Genomic DNA, 12,634 nt, shown 5'->3' with positions numbered 1-12,634 from the left:
CCCCCTTGGTTGCAGCGTTGTTATTTGTATTGCTCTGTGCTCCCTGCACATGGGATTAAACCTGTCACATCTTCCTGCTGCACAGTTCTTCATTCAAGCTAGAACGTACTGCTTTTAACACTAATCATCCCAAACTTAGCCCCTAGTCTTGGTCACGGTGGTAACCATCACACATGTAATTTAGGAAGTTATCTTTGAGATGATAATGTGAATACTAGTGTACTGTGACTCATTTTGACTACTGATCATATAATATAATAATTATTGTTTTCAAAAAGGAATGATTGAACCTGAGTAAAGAGTTCTGCTTCCCTGAAAATCCATAATTTTGAAAATTAAGAAATAATGTTTAATTATTAAAAATTGTATTTTAAAAATAATTTTTTTTTTCAAGTGATCTGGCACCATAAAAATTTAGATTTTAATATCATGCAACTTCACTACATCCCCAGTACCATTAGACTCCTGGCTTCTGCAGCCTGTACTCTCTCTATTGTACCATGATATAGAAGAAACAGGCAATTATTTCTCTCAGCAATCAAGTATTGAATACAAGTTCATTTCCACTGCTGTATGTATTTAACTTGAGCAGAAAGACTACATGAACCTTTAGGACAAACTTTGAATGCTTCCTTCAAGAGAGACTGTATGGGGAACACAGAGTGAAGCACTGATAACCTGAGAATAATGGGATTTTGCGTGTGTGGAAGACGCCAACAAGTCCTGATAAAGCTGTCTTTTCAAATGGTTCATCTGTAATACAATTTCTGGACAATTGTATTACAACAATACAACCCAGACTTTTCCTAGGAAAACAATAACAATCTGATGCTTGATTTAGGAGATTTGATGGTCTCTTAAGATGTCTGCTCAGACTAACTGGTCTGAGGGTTGCAGCACTAAGAAGAGCAAGTCCCAGCACAGACAATGACAAAAGCAGTGCCAGGGATACAGGCTTACAAAACTGAGAACAGGTATTTTCTTGTCCTGTAGATGAAGTTGCAAATCCAGGAATCAAGGCTAGGTGCGCTTCAGCACCTTTTTCCTCTCCCTAGATTAGCACTGAGTGATGCAGTGTAGATACTCAACCACACTCTTACACTGTCTGCTCTTGACTACGACTTTCACATTTGCATTCAACACAAGCTTTGGTTCAGTGAGCAATACCTCAACAAATCAAGTTCCCTGCCTGTGAGGCTCCTTGTGGCACCACAGGCTCTGCTCCTATGTTCTCTTCTGTGCACAAACATCCTTCTCTTGAGCAGAAAGCTGCAACCATGGTAGCTTTGCTCCAGAAACCTCTGCCTTGCTACATCTCCTCTGTTGACCTCTCAAGTGTGCATCAGTTATGTGATGGGAGTTCTCCAGGGGAAAGCAATACCAGAGCATCTCCAGCTCTTAGGGCTCTGCAGCAAAGGCACTGCAGCGACACGGCACCCCTGAGCACTGCCCTGGCTGTCTGTGTAATGCACAACATTCTAAAGGAGAGGAGAGGTTTCTGCAAGCTTCCCTAAAGGAGGGGATAACCACAACTTACACAAACTTTAACTGGACTACCAGCACTTTCTAATTGGTGAGATATGCAGCACTGAGTACTTGGACTTCTTTTGTAGCTGTATGCATCAGCTTTTCAGTGGCAGCATACTAATACTGGTCATATCTCCTAGAGAGCCCCTGATTTTTTCTTCTTTTTATATTCAGTTTTTGTATATATGTAAATATTATTAGAAAGTACAATAGAAAGTATCCAGAAAGTAAGGCTCTCTTCTGCTGCTTGATGTTGTAGCTCTGAAAGCAAATTATTTATTGCATTGTAAACCCTCCATCTTAATTTTGCTGTGTAATATGAACTGTGAGTTTTGCTTTGATTTTGGAAGCTACTAAGTCCCTTTACAGTGCACAAAATTCACTGAATTCATCTGCATTTTATAATAACATGACTTCACAGAGCTTGATCAAAGTTGGAAGCCCTTTACAGCTCAAGAGTATCTCAGACAATGTTTTTGTTCTGGGAAATCAAGTCTGAAAGATTAAAACCCCAGTCCCATTTTATTTAAATGAACACATTTCATTCCTCAGCCACTAGTAGCAAGCAGTGAGCTGCACACTAAGCTTGTTTCTTTCTCCATCATTGATTTTATTGCCTCCACAACTCACCCCTGATCTGGATGCATCAGCTGCTATCATATTGCTTTTGATCTGCTACGTTACACGGTGTAAAAGATTTTAACTTCATGGCTCTTCTCCAAGCAAATAAAAAGAAACCAAGGAAATACTTTTTTCATTCATAGCTATTCATACTCCACTAAGCAGAGCTTGGGACATCATGATGAGGAAGGCTGCAGGTTGACAGTTCAGGAGTAAATACCACAGCAAGAAAAATGCATTTTGTTATACATACCGCATTCTGTTGGAACACGCTCATCTGAAAGATGACACAATGTGGGATTTACTGTCTCAAGGCATTTCCTATGGCCCTCTCCCCCCACCCCATTCACTCTATCTTTACACAGGACCAAGCTGCTGAATACGCATGCACTTTCCTCAAGAGGTTTGGAATAGGGGTGGCATAGCCCAGCCACAGTAAAAGCAAGCATAAGGGTGGGCCATAAGAATATACAACATGAAACTGCTGTTCATGCTGGGGACAGCACTGTGTATTTTGTGGGGGCATTTAGCAAAGAGAATGCAAGAGACTACTAGTGATGCCAATCAAAATGGTCCATTTTGCTGATTTTTGGCATCGTTGCACATACTAAATCTCTCTTGTTTTCTCTTTCTCACTACAGCTTTACCCTCAAACTTGAATTGCCGATCTGATTCACTGTCCCGTAAGATGATGACTCTTTGCTCCGCAAGCCATTCATGCGCCGCACGGACTCAACGCTCTCATTCCCAACAGCCACAGTCTGTGCCTGTCCCCAGAGTGTCAGCATAGATAGCAGCAGCAAGAATGGGAATACCACAGCAGCAGCATGACGACACACACACACACAACAGGCAAAGAGAAGAATGGCTTGGTTAGAGAAGACCATCATGCAAAACAACGAGAATCACTTTCAAGGCAAAATAAACTGACAAAATCGTGAGAGACAAAATCAAGTACAGAGGTGCAGAAAATACCTCCTAAAGAGGTCTTAGTAATATTGTTCCCTATTTTGAAATGTGTACAACCAGATTCATAGGAAAAAAGCAAGCCTATGCAAATGGATAGGTCTCGCTTACTCAGCTGCATATTTCCTTGTATTTAATTATGCTGTTACCTATTTTGCAAAGAATCCGTGCACCACGAGGCTTAGGATAAACACAAGTCTTCTGCTGATTTGGCTTAAATAACTTTCTTTTCACAGTCACCAAAATAATAGCTTTCGAAGCAGATAAATGACTACTACTGAAATCTCATAAACTTGAGTAATGTCACTGGATACTGTTACTTACCAAGGACGGCTACTTGCTCACAAAAACAGATCTTGCATCCAAAAATGAAATTACAGATGCCATACAGAAGCTTCTGCTGCTGCCATGCTGGGATTGAAAACAAAGACTTCCAGTGGCAGTGCGTGTGGCCTGTAGACAGGCAAGCAGCTCTGCTCTCTCCTGTAATCTAATCTTCAATGGAATCTCAATTCATCTGACAATAATATTAAACTAGAGAACAGCTTTCTTCCCAGAGTATCCATCAAATATTACATTACATACAGAACATTTATTAGACAGGCCTGTCAAAACACAAATGCCCTGTGCCATTGTTGTCATCCCTCTTGTAAAGGAAACCATTATTTGTGGCTTGAAGCACTCGTGCAGCTCAAGCAAATATTTACTTCACCTAACAAATATATATGTAGAGTTTACAGTTCCAGATTCTCTAGACATGGGAATGATCATGACTCGAATAAAATTCAATTTAATGTCTACTCTTGTCTTCCCATTTAATGGGAAAAAACCCAACAAAACAACCCAGGACAGATGGACAGTCTTCCCAAAATTATTTCTAGACTGACATCTAGGTTACGAACAATCCCCTCTTCTACATGTCAGTCACTGGCATAAAATTCTGTGATGATGACAGTCACAAAGAGGTCTTTTGCTAAAAATTTGAAGTTTGCATCAGAGGCAAACTGAGAAATGACAGAAGCCCAAGAGGAAATTCTCCTAATCCTTCTCCTTTTTTTAAAAAAGGCCATGTTTCCTGGTTTCAGCTGGGAAAGACACCAGCTGCTGGTGGTGTAAAAGTGAGGGCAGAACTGCAAATCATTGCAACGGGCTATCCTAGGGAATCTCCCATTTTAGCATAGCTAGGGCAGCACTAGAAAAGACAGATCTCAGGCATGTTCTGATGACAGCACACCTGGATAATATCATTCCTCTATTATGTCATTGCATCCAACAGTTCCTTATCCACTGATGGTGCCATGTAGGAGCACAGTATTTGTAGAGGTCCAGCTGTCTCAGCAGTTGCATGAAGGGAAGAAAATTCTTGGAATTGGTGACCAATAACTGACATTTGTCAATAACTTAATATACTGCAAATAAACTCAGCAGCCAATTACGAACTCTTTATCGAGGAGTAAATCACTCAAAAGGAAAGTTTAGAAAAAGGCTCTCCTGCAAGGGCACGAAGGGAGGTGGGAAATCAGCTGCAGATGAGCAGGGCAGTCAGGGCACATTCAGCCTCCCCAGGTAAAGAGCAGCTGTACCTTGTTTTGTCTTCTTTGCCTTCTCCGAAGCCTCAGGAATTCTTTGTGCTGCCGTGAAACAAAGTTGACTGCTGCATATTCCAGCAAAGCAGCAAAGACAAAGAGAAGACACACAGCCATCCAAATGTCGATGGCTTTTACATAGGAGACCTAGAAAGAAATAAGACACAGCATGTTATATCTAAAACTACTTCCTAAGCTGAAGATATAGATGTGAAAAAAATAAACACATTTTTGCACAGCATGAGTTCCACGAGGTGGGTTTTTCTTGTTCTGTGTTTTGATTTGTTAACTCATTGGCTGATAAAAAATACATAATTCAACTATTAATGAAAATGAGTGTCCACAAAGAATGCACAAATGTGCTATTGCCTTTAGAGAAAGATCAGGGTTACTTTAACAAAATACAAGTGTTCTTAGTGTCACAATCAAAGTTTGGAAAAAAGAATACAAATACAAGATATGATAAAAAACCTACTGAAAAACAATTGTAGAAAGTTTATAGGTTTCACCTTTTTAAATTTTTATACCATAATGCTTAATTAGCTATATTTGGTATCCACAACCTCAAAGTAAACTCAGGGTATTCTATTGGGCTGATACAACTTTACCAATTAAATATTCCATCCATTCCATTGAGACCTTTACCCAACATCTCTATAAGAAAATAAATCTTCATAGATATTATCTACTAAAAATACCCAAATACCATCTGCCTCTGTTCTAGTAAAAATCTATTCTGATTTTAATTGACTGGTCCACAGTAAAATCAGATATATGACAGCACTGCAATGTCACAAGATGTTTATCATATTACCCACATTGGGCCAAACAGTAGCCAATTAATGAGCTACACACTATGCATATCAAAGGCACATTCTCCATGGGTGTTTGGTCTCTGCCTTTCTTTGTAGTCTTGCGGTTTTTAAGCAGAGATCTTATGATTAGGTAACAGCAGGTTGTCTCTTTTGTTTATCAGGTATTACCTCCTGAGTGGAATTACAATGATCTGACTTAATGTCTACAATGTACATGTGAGCTAGTTGCATAAATTACTTTGACATAAATAAATCAAGGAATGAAGAAAAATGGGCATATCTAGGATGCAAGGTATTTGAACTGTTTTACATGTCTTCTCTACAATGAGATTAATAACACCCAAATAGAGTTTCTTCTTCTTCATGTCTGGAAGGAGGAGCTTAGAATACCTCTGTAGGCAGAGGCACCCAGGGCTTTACATAGTTGTCTAAATAACAGCATCACAAATTGACACATTAGGTACCTAACATCCATTTGCTAATTCAGCAGAGCACAAAGCTTCAGTATCTCACATTAACCAGTGCCCTGGAGATGCCTCAGATACTCAAGGTCACCTCAGTTTGACAGAGACCCATGGCACCCCCATAGAGATGAATCAAGATGAGCAAAATGGACTGTACCTAAACCCGAAATATTATAAACATTAAGATAATAACCTGCAGGCAAAACATTTCATTACAGCCAAAATTCATTACAGTGGTCTGAAAAGGCAGCAGAAAAGGATGTTGTATTCCTGACACTCATGTTAAGGAGACCAAATCTCCACCTTGGAAAACTCCACTTCTGTCCTTTTGCATACTATTCAAAATGACCTCACTCTTTTGGCTGGACAACCACTCTGTGATGGAAGGAATCATACCTCTAGGTGTAAATTGTACCTCTAGGTGCAAATAGGTTTTGCTCCTATTTGCCATCTGCTTGAATAGCATCATTTTTCAAACTCCATAAAAGAGCTTTTGTTAATGTCAAATGGAGTATACTGCGCTATGTGCTTCAGCAAGCAGTATGAGCAGAGGAACTGCCATTTAAAGCACAACAGAAAGAATACAGAGCTTCATCCTGCACATCCTGAACATTGAGAATGACGTTGTAGAGGAGCCAAGCACTGTTATTCAGCCTGCATCAGAGGAACATGCCTTTCAGCAGCAATAGTGCAGCTCCACGTGGCAGCGCCCACCATGCAGCTCACACAGGCTGAGGTGACACCATGAATCTGTGCTTTTCAATTAGAGACACAGCAGGTATGTAGCTCACTCCCTCACATATAAAAAATTGTACAAGTTTCGTCTTTACTGAGCAGCTGTGAAAACCAGAGAAAACTCGACAGTGTCCCAGACGCTCTGTGCCACAGGCTGAGGCACAGCAGGAATCAAGTCACTGTAATTTGTGTAAAATGCAGCTGAGATTTGGTTGTTTGCTGATTTCCTTGAAGGGGCAGTTTGTTTCCTTTACAAACGCCCTTAGGAGATGTATTAAACATGAATAAACAGCTGGACTGTGCTGTCAGAAACAGCACAATACAGGGAGCTGAAGTCAGAAGAATCAGCATTTCTGACTGTGCAAATCCTGTCCTGGTGGGCCTAAAGCAGGAAAGGCAGAATGATAAAGGAAGCCCTGAGTTAGTAGTCCTGCCACTTATACTGTGCTACCACAAATGTGTATCCCCATAGCTGCTGAGCCAGCTGGATTATTTTAACTGCAGCCCGCTGGGCTGGAATCAGAGAATCACGATATCCTTGGCAGATACGTAGCTTGTTCTATTGTTTGGCCAGGGCCACACCATGGCCCAGCTTTAAATAAGAAAACAGAAAGCAATTGCTTCCAGCACCATATTAAAAATAAATAAACAGTAAAATCCTGTAATGAGTAAAAGCTGGCACCTTTGTTTTCAAATCAATTTATGTAGTTTACCTATGAACCTCCAGTATATACAGAATTGTGCTGCTCAAAGCCTAAAATCCTATGGAATTTTCTGACATGCTCATAGAACCTGGAGTCTGCAAAACTGAGTAAATCATGAAAGCCTAGACACATCCATTGCTCAGGCAGGTTCTTCCATCAAACTCAAAACCAACATTATCAGCTAGGGGATTTTCCCCCAGATCATAGTAAAGCATTAGAACTCCTATGCTTGTTCAACTTAAAGGCTTATAGCATTGGCTTTGATAAGGACTCATCAGACAGTACTCTCTCTCCAGCTTCCTTAACTACCATGTCCATGCTCCATGCTCCATACTCACTGCTGGGTACAAGTAGGACAGTGCAGACTGATTTTTTGTCGGATGTTTCTTCTCACCTACTTTAAAAAGCACTATGTACATGTGGGGATTTTTTTCAACTAATGCTAAGAAACAAGCAATTTTAGGACGAAATTCTTTTAAGTGGAACACAGATGTTTGACTATAGTCAAATAAACTGTACCCTAAAAATGCCAGTCTCTCCTTTTTTGACCAAGACTGGAGTTTTGGAAGGCTATTTCAGGTATACATGTGTATTTGATATATGCTAACTTTGGCTAGATAAAACCTATAACTTATATCTGTTAGCCAGTACCTTGATGTAAAACTAATCAGAGCAGAGCAGAATAACAGAAATTACCCCACATGAGCCTTATGTAATAGAGACAGTAACCTAAGCATTTGCTACCTTTCCCATAATTTCACTTGCAGCACAGAATTCAGCACCAATACAAATTCCAAGTTGACATTATTAAGTTAGCATGCATAAAATAAAAAATAAGTGGGGTTGTTTCAAAGGCAGACCTTGTAAAACTTCCACTGAAAAGCCTGTAACATTGACATTACACTGGCTGCATTTACTATAAAATACTTTTAGAAGTGGATATTTGGAAACTCTGCCTTGTTCAGTGCTATCATGTTCAGAAAGCCCAATAAGATTTTCTTGTCCTTTACTTTCTTTAAATAGCTGCTCCATTTTTTACTGCATGTTGCCAAGCTTCCTCCCTAATGCCGTTTGGGAGGAGGGGATTTAATGGCTCCCACCAATAAAACCATAAATTGTATCAATTATTCAGATGCTTTGTAAATGTTTTAGGGCCGGCTAATGAGGGAACTTTTTCCGAATTAGAGCTGTCTGCATCAAGAGCCAAGTATGGTAAGGCTAAGTATAGTAAATGTGACAAAGCTGCTTCTTTCCCTTCCTAATTTTCCTCATTTGTTATTTGGCCATGCCCATTGGATAAAAAAAGACCAGCTTGTTCTCCATACACTGCTGTAGCATCACTGGCCCCAGCGAAGTTCCTGGAAATGAAAGTACAAGGAGAATCACTCTGTTGGGGAAGGACTTGAGGGGATTAAACCTTCACTTCTCAAACTGTTTTTATTTTGTCACCGTGACTCTCCCAGAGCTCTCGTGTGTCACCAGCAGAATGAAGAATGCCTTTGTGGAGAGGATCCAGGGGAAAACATGGCCATGGGTCCTGCAGCTCAGCAGCTATCGTTTGTTGACATTTTTGAATCAACCCAAATGTGAGCTCTGTTTTTGCTGCAATGCCAGTCTCATGAGAATCCAGACAACTGCTTTAACTCTCTGATTCTGTCAAACGAGTGTAAAATGGAAATAAAGACACATCCATCCACTCCCAGGGTTCTGCACTGTGAAAATAGCTTCAACATACAGTGAAAGGTACTCAGTTTGTGTTAAAAAACATATATTCACTTCTTTTGGTAGGTAGAATCTTATGAAAAAATAGCTTTTACTTGTGATATGAAGCAACAAACCTCTGTTTTTACACAATGCCATATTTTGGGGTTTTTAAGAATAAAATTTTTAAAGGTTTTTTAAAGAATAAAAGGTTTTTTAAAGAATAAAAAGGTTTTTTAAAGAATAAAATTTTCAGCTACCATGAAATCTTACAATTTGAAATTAACTTCTCCCATGCCTTAAAATAAACTCTTGGAGAAAAAGGTTCCAAAGAATTTTCCAGACTGGAAAGGTGGAAATAGAACAAAGTATCATTTTAAATCAAAACTGAAACAAAAGTTACTTTTTAAATGAAAAGTGGGCAATTTTCAAAACAAAACAAGAAATGTTTAATTTAAACGGGGTGAAAAAATCACTACTACTCTCCCTCTGTTATTCAGATTCCTTATGAAAGTGTCCACCTTGCTCAGCAGGAATTCACAACTTGTTCCAGCCACCCAAAATTGCCTTCTTTTTTTTAGTCAATAAACTATTCATCCAAACATTTTTGCTCTATTTCTATTGCTGGTTCTGCCAAGTCATGAGATGCTACACCTCCCACTCACTGCTGATGCAGAAATAAATGCTGACTGCATTCAAGCCAGGAAATGTATGGGAAATATTTATGGTTTGTTTTTCCTTCAAAGATAAAGGGAAATTTTCTGAAGTCTCTGAAGATGATCAGCGAGTTAAGGAATTTCCAAAGATGCTCAGAGAGCCCCCTGGGCAGGGGCCTGAAGAGGTGATCCAACAGGCACATAACAAAATTCACTAGTAGGCCTACTGGCTATTTTTGTTGTGCTAACCAGGCCAAGATGCCAAAAATACAGGCCTGGTTTGTGAGTGGTCACAGCTACCTCTGTGCCAGATCTATCCAATTCCCACTGAAGAGAGAAAACAAAATGCTCCCCAACTTCAGAATGGGGCTGGAGCCCACAAAACTGCAGGAATTAAAAAAAAAAAAAAAAAAAAAAAAAAAGCAGAAAAAGCAGTAAACCTGTCTTCCAGGTAAAGCCACTTTAGAAAAGCAGTAAAATATTTCTTTTCATAGCATGGGCAGAGTCTGTTGACACATTTTGATTTCCTTCCCAAATGCTGTATTTTCACCTTTGAAAACGCAATACCATGAATACAAAATCAATTTGCAGATTGGTGAAGCCAATACTGCTTGGGCTTTTTCCCAAGGCCATATGAAGTATTGGCATACTCATCATGTGTCATTTTGTGCAATCATACAATCATATGGTGTAGTTGCTTTGTCTTTCCTATTTGTGAGAATTCTTTCTTTCTGTAGAGTAAATTAAGGACAGGATGCAGCATTTCCACTTCATCCTGTTTGAGCAGGGAGCCTGGACCAGATGACCCACTGTGGTCCCTTCCAATCTTACCCATTTTGTGATTCTGTGATTCAAAGGCCCTCAGTTTCTCTAAAAATAGTATGGCTGCTTTGCAGACAAAGAAAAAGAAGTCTGAGTGATAGCTTAAGGCACTTTTTCTAACAGAGCAGGTAACAGCTGAGAAAACAAAGGCTTGTGATTTGGACAGAAAATGGTGCTGGTGCTCAGCCTGGGAGCAAACTGCGAGATTTTCTTGTGGATTGATGATGCAGGGGCAGGCTGACCTCTGTCAGTGAGCACCAACTAACACTAAATGAAATTATAACCAGGGTCAAAAGCCCACTATTACAAATTGATAGTCAACTGCTGGCTGTAACACCTCTAAGATGACAATAGTCTGGATATGTCTCATATCTCAGGAGTTCAAGCCCAGCTCAGACCACTGCAGAAATATTTAACAAAGTATAGAACTGAAATGCTAAATTATTTGGAAACTGGAGGTTCTGGTGGCCCCTCCCAAGAACTATGTTGAGTTCATGCCTTGTAAACCATGGTAGAGTGGAACTAAGATTGAGCAGAGCCCTAGCCCCCAGTGCAAACAGATTGAAACTACAGAAAAACAAGAGGGGAAAAGTGAAATTCTCTCTGCTCATTATTTATTATGACTTTGGCATGTACCAGGACACTTCTGACTTTTCTCATTGCCCTGATCCTGAAAAATGCTGGGGAGGAACAGGGTGGGGACACCTCTCCCCGCAGCTCAGACACATCTTTAGCACTATGTGTAAATAGCAATTTGCGCCTCTTGCAACTCTTCAGCCTGGTTGTGTCTCTCTGCCCTCTTGGTGAAAAGATTATGGCTGAGCTGGCCAATGTGTGCATGCTCTGCAGGAGTGTTGGGGACCAAGAGGCCCTGACACCACCCAATGCCATGAGCAGAGGCAGCACCATTTGGTCAGACTTCAGAGAAGGCAGCAACACCCACACAAAGTGCCTGAGCTGTCACAGGAGTAAACCTGCAACACCAAACATCAGCTTCTCATCACCTGTATTCTGCACATCCTTGTTCTTTTCCTTGGTATCACTTTGTATGGCTAGTCCTCTTCTGTCTTCAAGAAATTGATCTTGAATAAGCTCTTACAACCGTTTGATTAAGTATTGTTTTTTCCCTTGAAAACCTACCAGACTTTCAGTAAAGCTTTCTACAGTCAAAGGGAGAAGTAATATTCCTGGCCCACAAAAACTCCACAAAAACCTTAGGATTCTGTGCTCGCACAGCCCCCACAGGTTACCACAGCCTTACCATCTTAGCACATCTCAGTGCCCTTCATTTGGCTTGTAAACACAGCAAGCTGATATTGGCAGAAATAAAATAAATAATACCAATACTTGTAATGTTTCTTGTGTATGAACCAAAGTAAGTAATCAACAGATTGGTGCAGCCATGGTGATCAGTTTACAAAGGTGACAAATAAGGATTGATGTCTCTGCTACAAGGAAGCAGCTTCTTATTGCTAAGTAATTGAAAGACATTCATCACACAGAAACACCCCCACACATGAGCTGAGCTCAGTGCAAACTGAGAATTATATGTGGCTGCATTAAGATACTGGTAAAAACATATCCTGTCAGCCCTTGCAGATAGATGACAATGTCAGTCTTGGGTTTTGTTTACAACAAGAAGATTTTGCTCTTCCTTCCCAGTGAAATCAACAGATAATATTTCTTTAATGTCATTAAATGCTCACTTGAATATTTGGACTCTAAATGGTAAATTTTTCAGTGATTGAGCGCTTGGATGAAAACAATCACTAAGGAGAAAAAACTGAGAAAGATTGCATGTTTGCTAGCAAGAACCACTGGCCTGATCTTTGAACAATGTCATTAAACTCGTAAAGAGAATCAAATGCTGATATTGACCAAAGAAGCATTTATATTTAAGATGCACTTGAAATTAGGATTCAGCGTGGTATGTATCTGAGCACAGCAGAGTGCCTACTTCTGTAAGGTCAGCTTTCCTGCTGTGATTATGCTTTTCTGATTTTTTTTTTTATTTTTGTTAACTCAGCTTTAGAAAAC

At 39.9% G+C, this 12,634-nt stretch overlaps 1 protein-coding gene across 6 annotated transcripts in view; it reads right to left on the bottom strand.

Moving 5' to 3' along the window:
- Nucleotides 1-12,634, bottom strand: part of GLRA2 (glycine receptor alpha 2) — a 119,288-nt gene that overhangs the window by 23,478 nt on the left and 83,176 nt on the right. For 4 of the 6 annotated variants that reach the window (XM_054271575.1, XM_054271571.1, XM_054271570.1 and 1 more), the window contains exons 8-9: nt 4,698-4,847; nt 2,796-2,915 (exon numbers count right to left, since the gene is read on the bottom strand). In XM_054271575.1, the coding sequence (XP_054127550.1) occupies nt 2,796-2,915; nt 4,698-4,847 (270 nt within the window). The remainder of the gene's footprint in view (nt 1-2,795; nt 2,916-4,697; nt 4,848-12,634) is intronic. The other 2 variants (XM_054271574.1, XM_054271573.1) reach the window with 1 other exon arrangement.

Source organism: Melozone crissalis, unplaced genomic scaffold (genome assembly GCF_028551555.1).
Source record: "Melozone crissalis strain CALT ecotype California unplaced genomic scaffold, PUWL_Pcris_2 ptg000013l_1, whole genome shotgun sequence".
Lineage (NCBI taxonomy): Eukaryota > Metazoa > Chordata > Aves > Passeriformes > Passerellidae > Melozone > Melozone crissalis.
The sequence above is the reverse complement of the archived record's forward strand: the minus strand, read 5'-3'. Positions and strand labels throughout refer to the sequence as shown.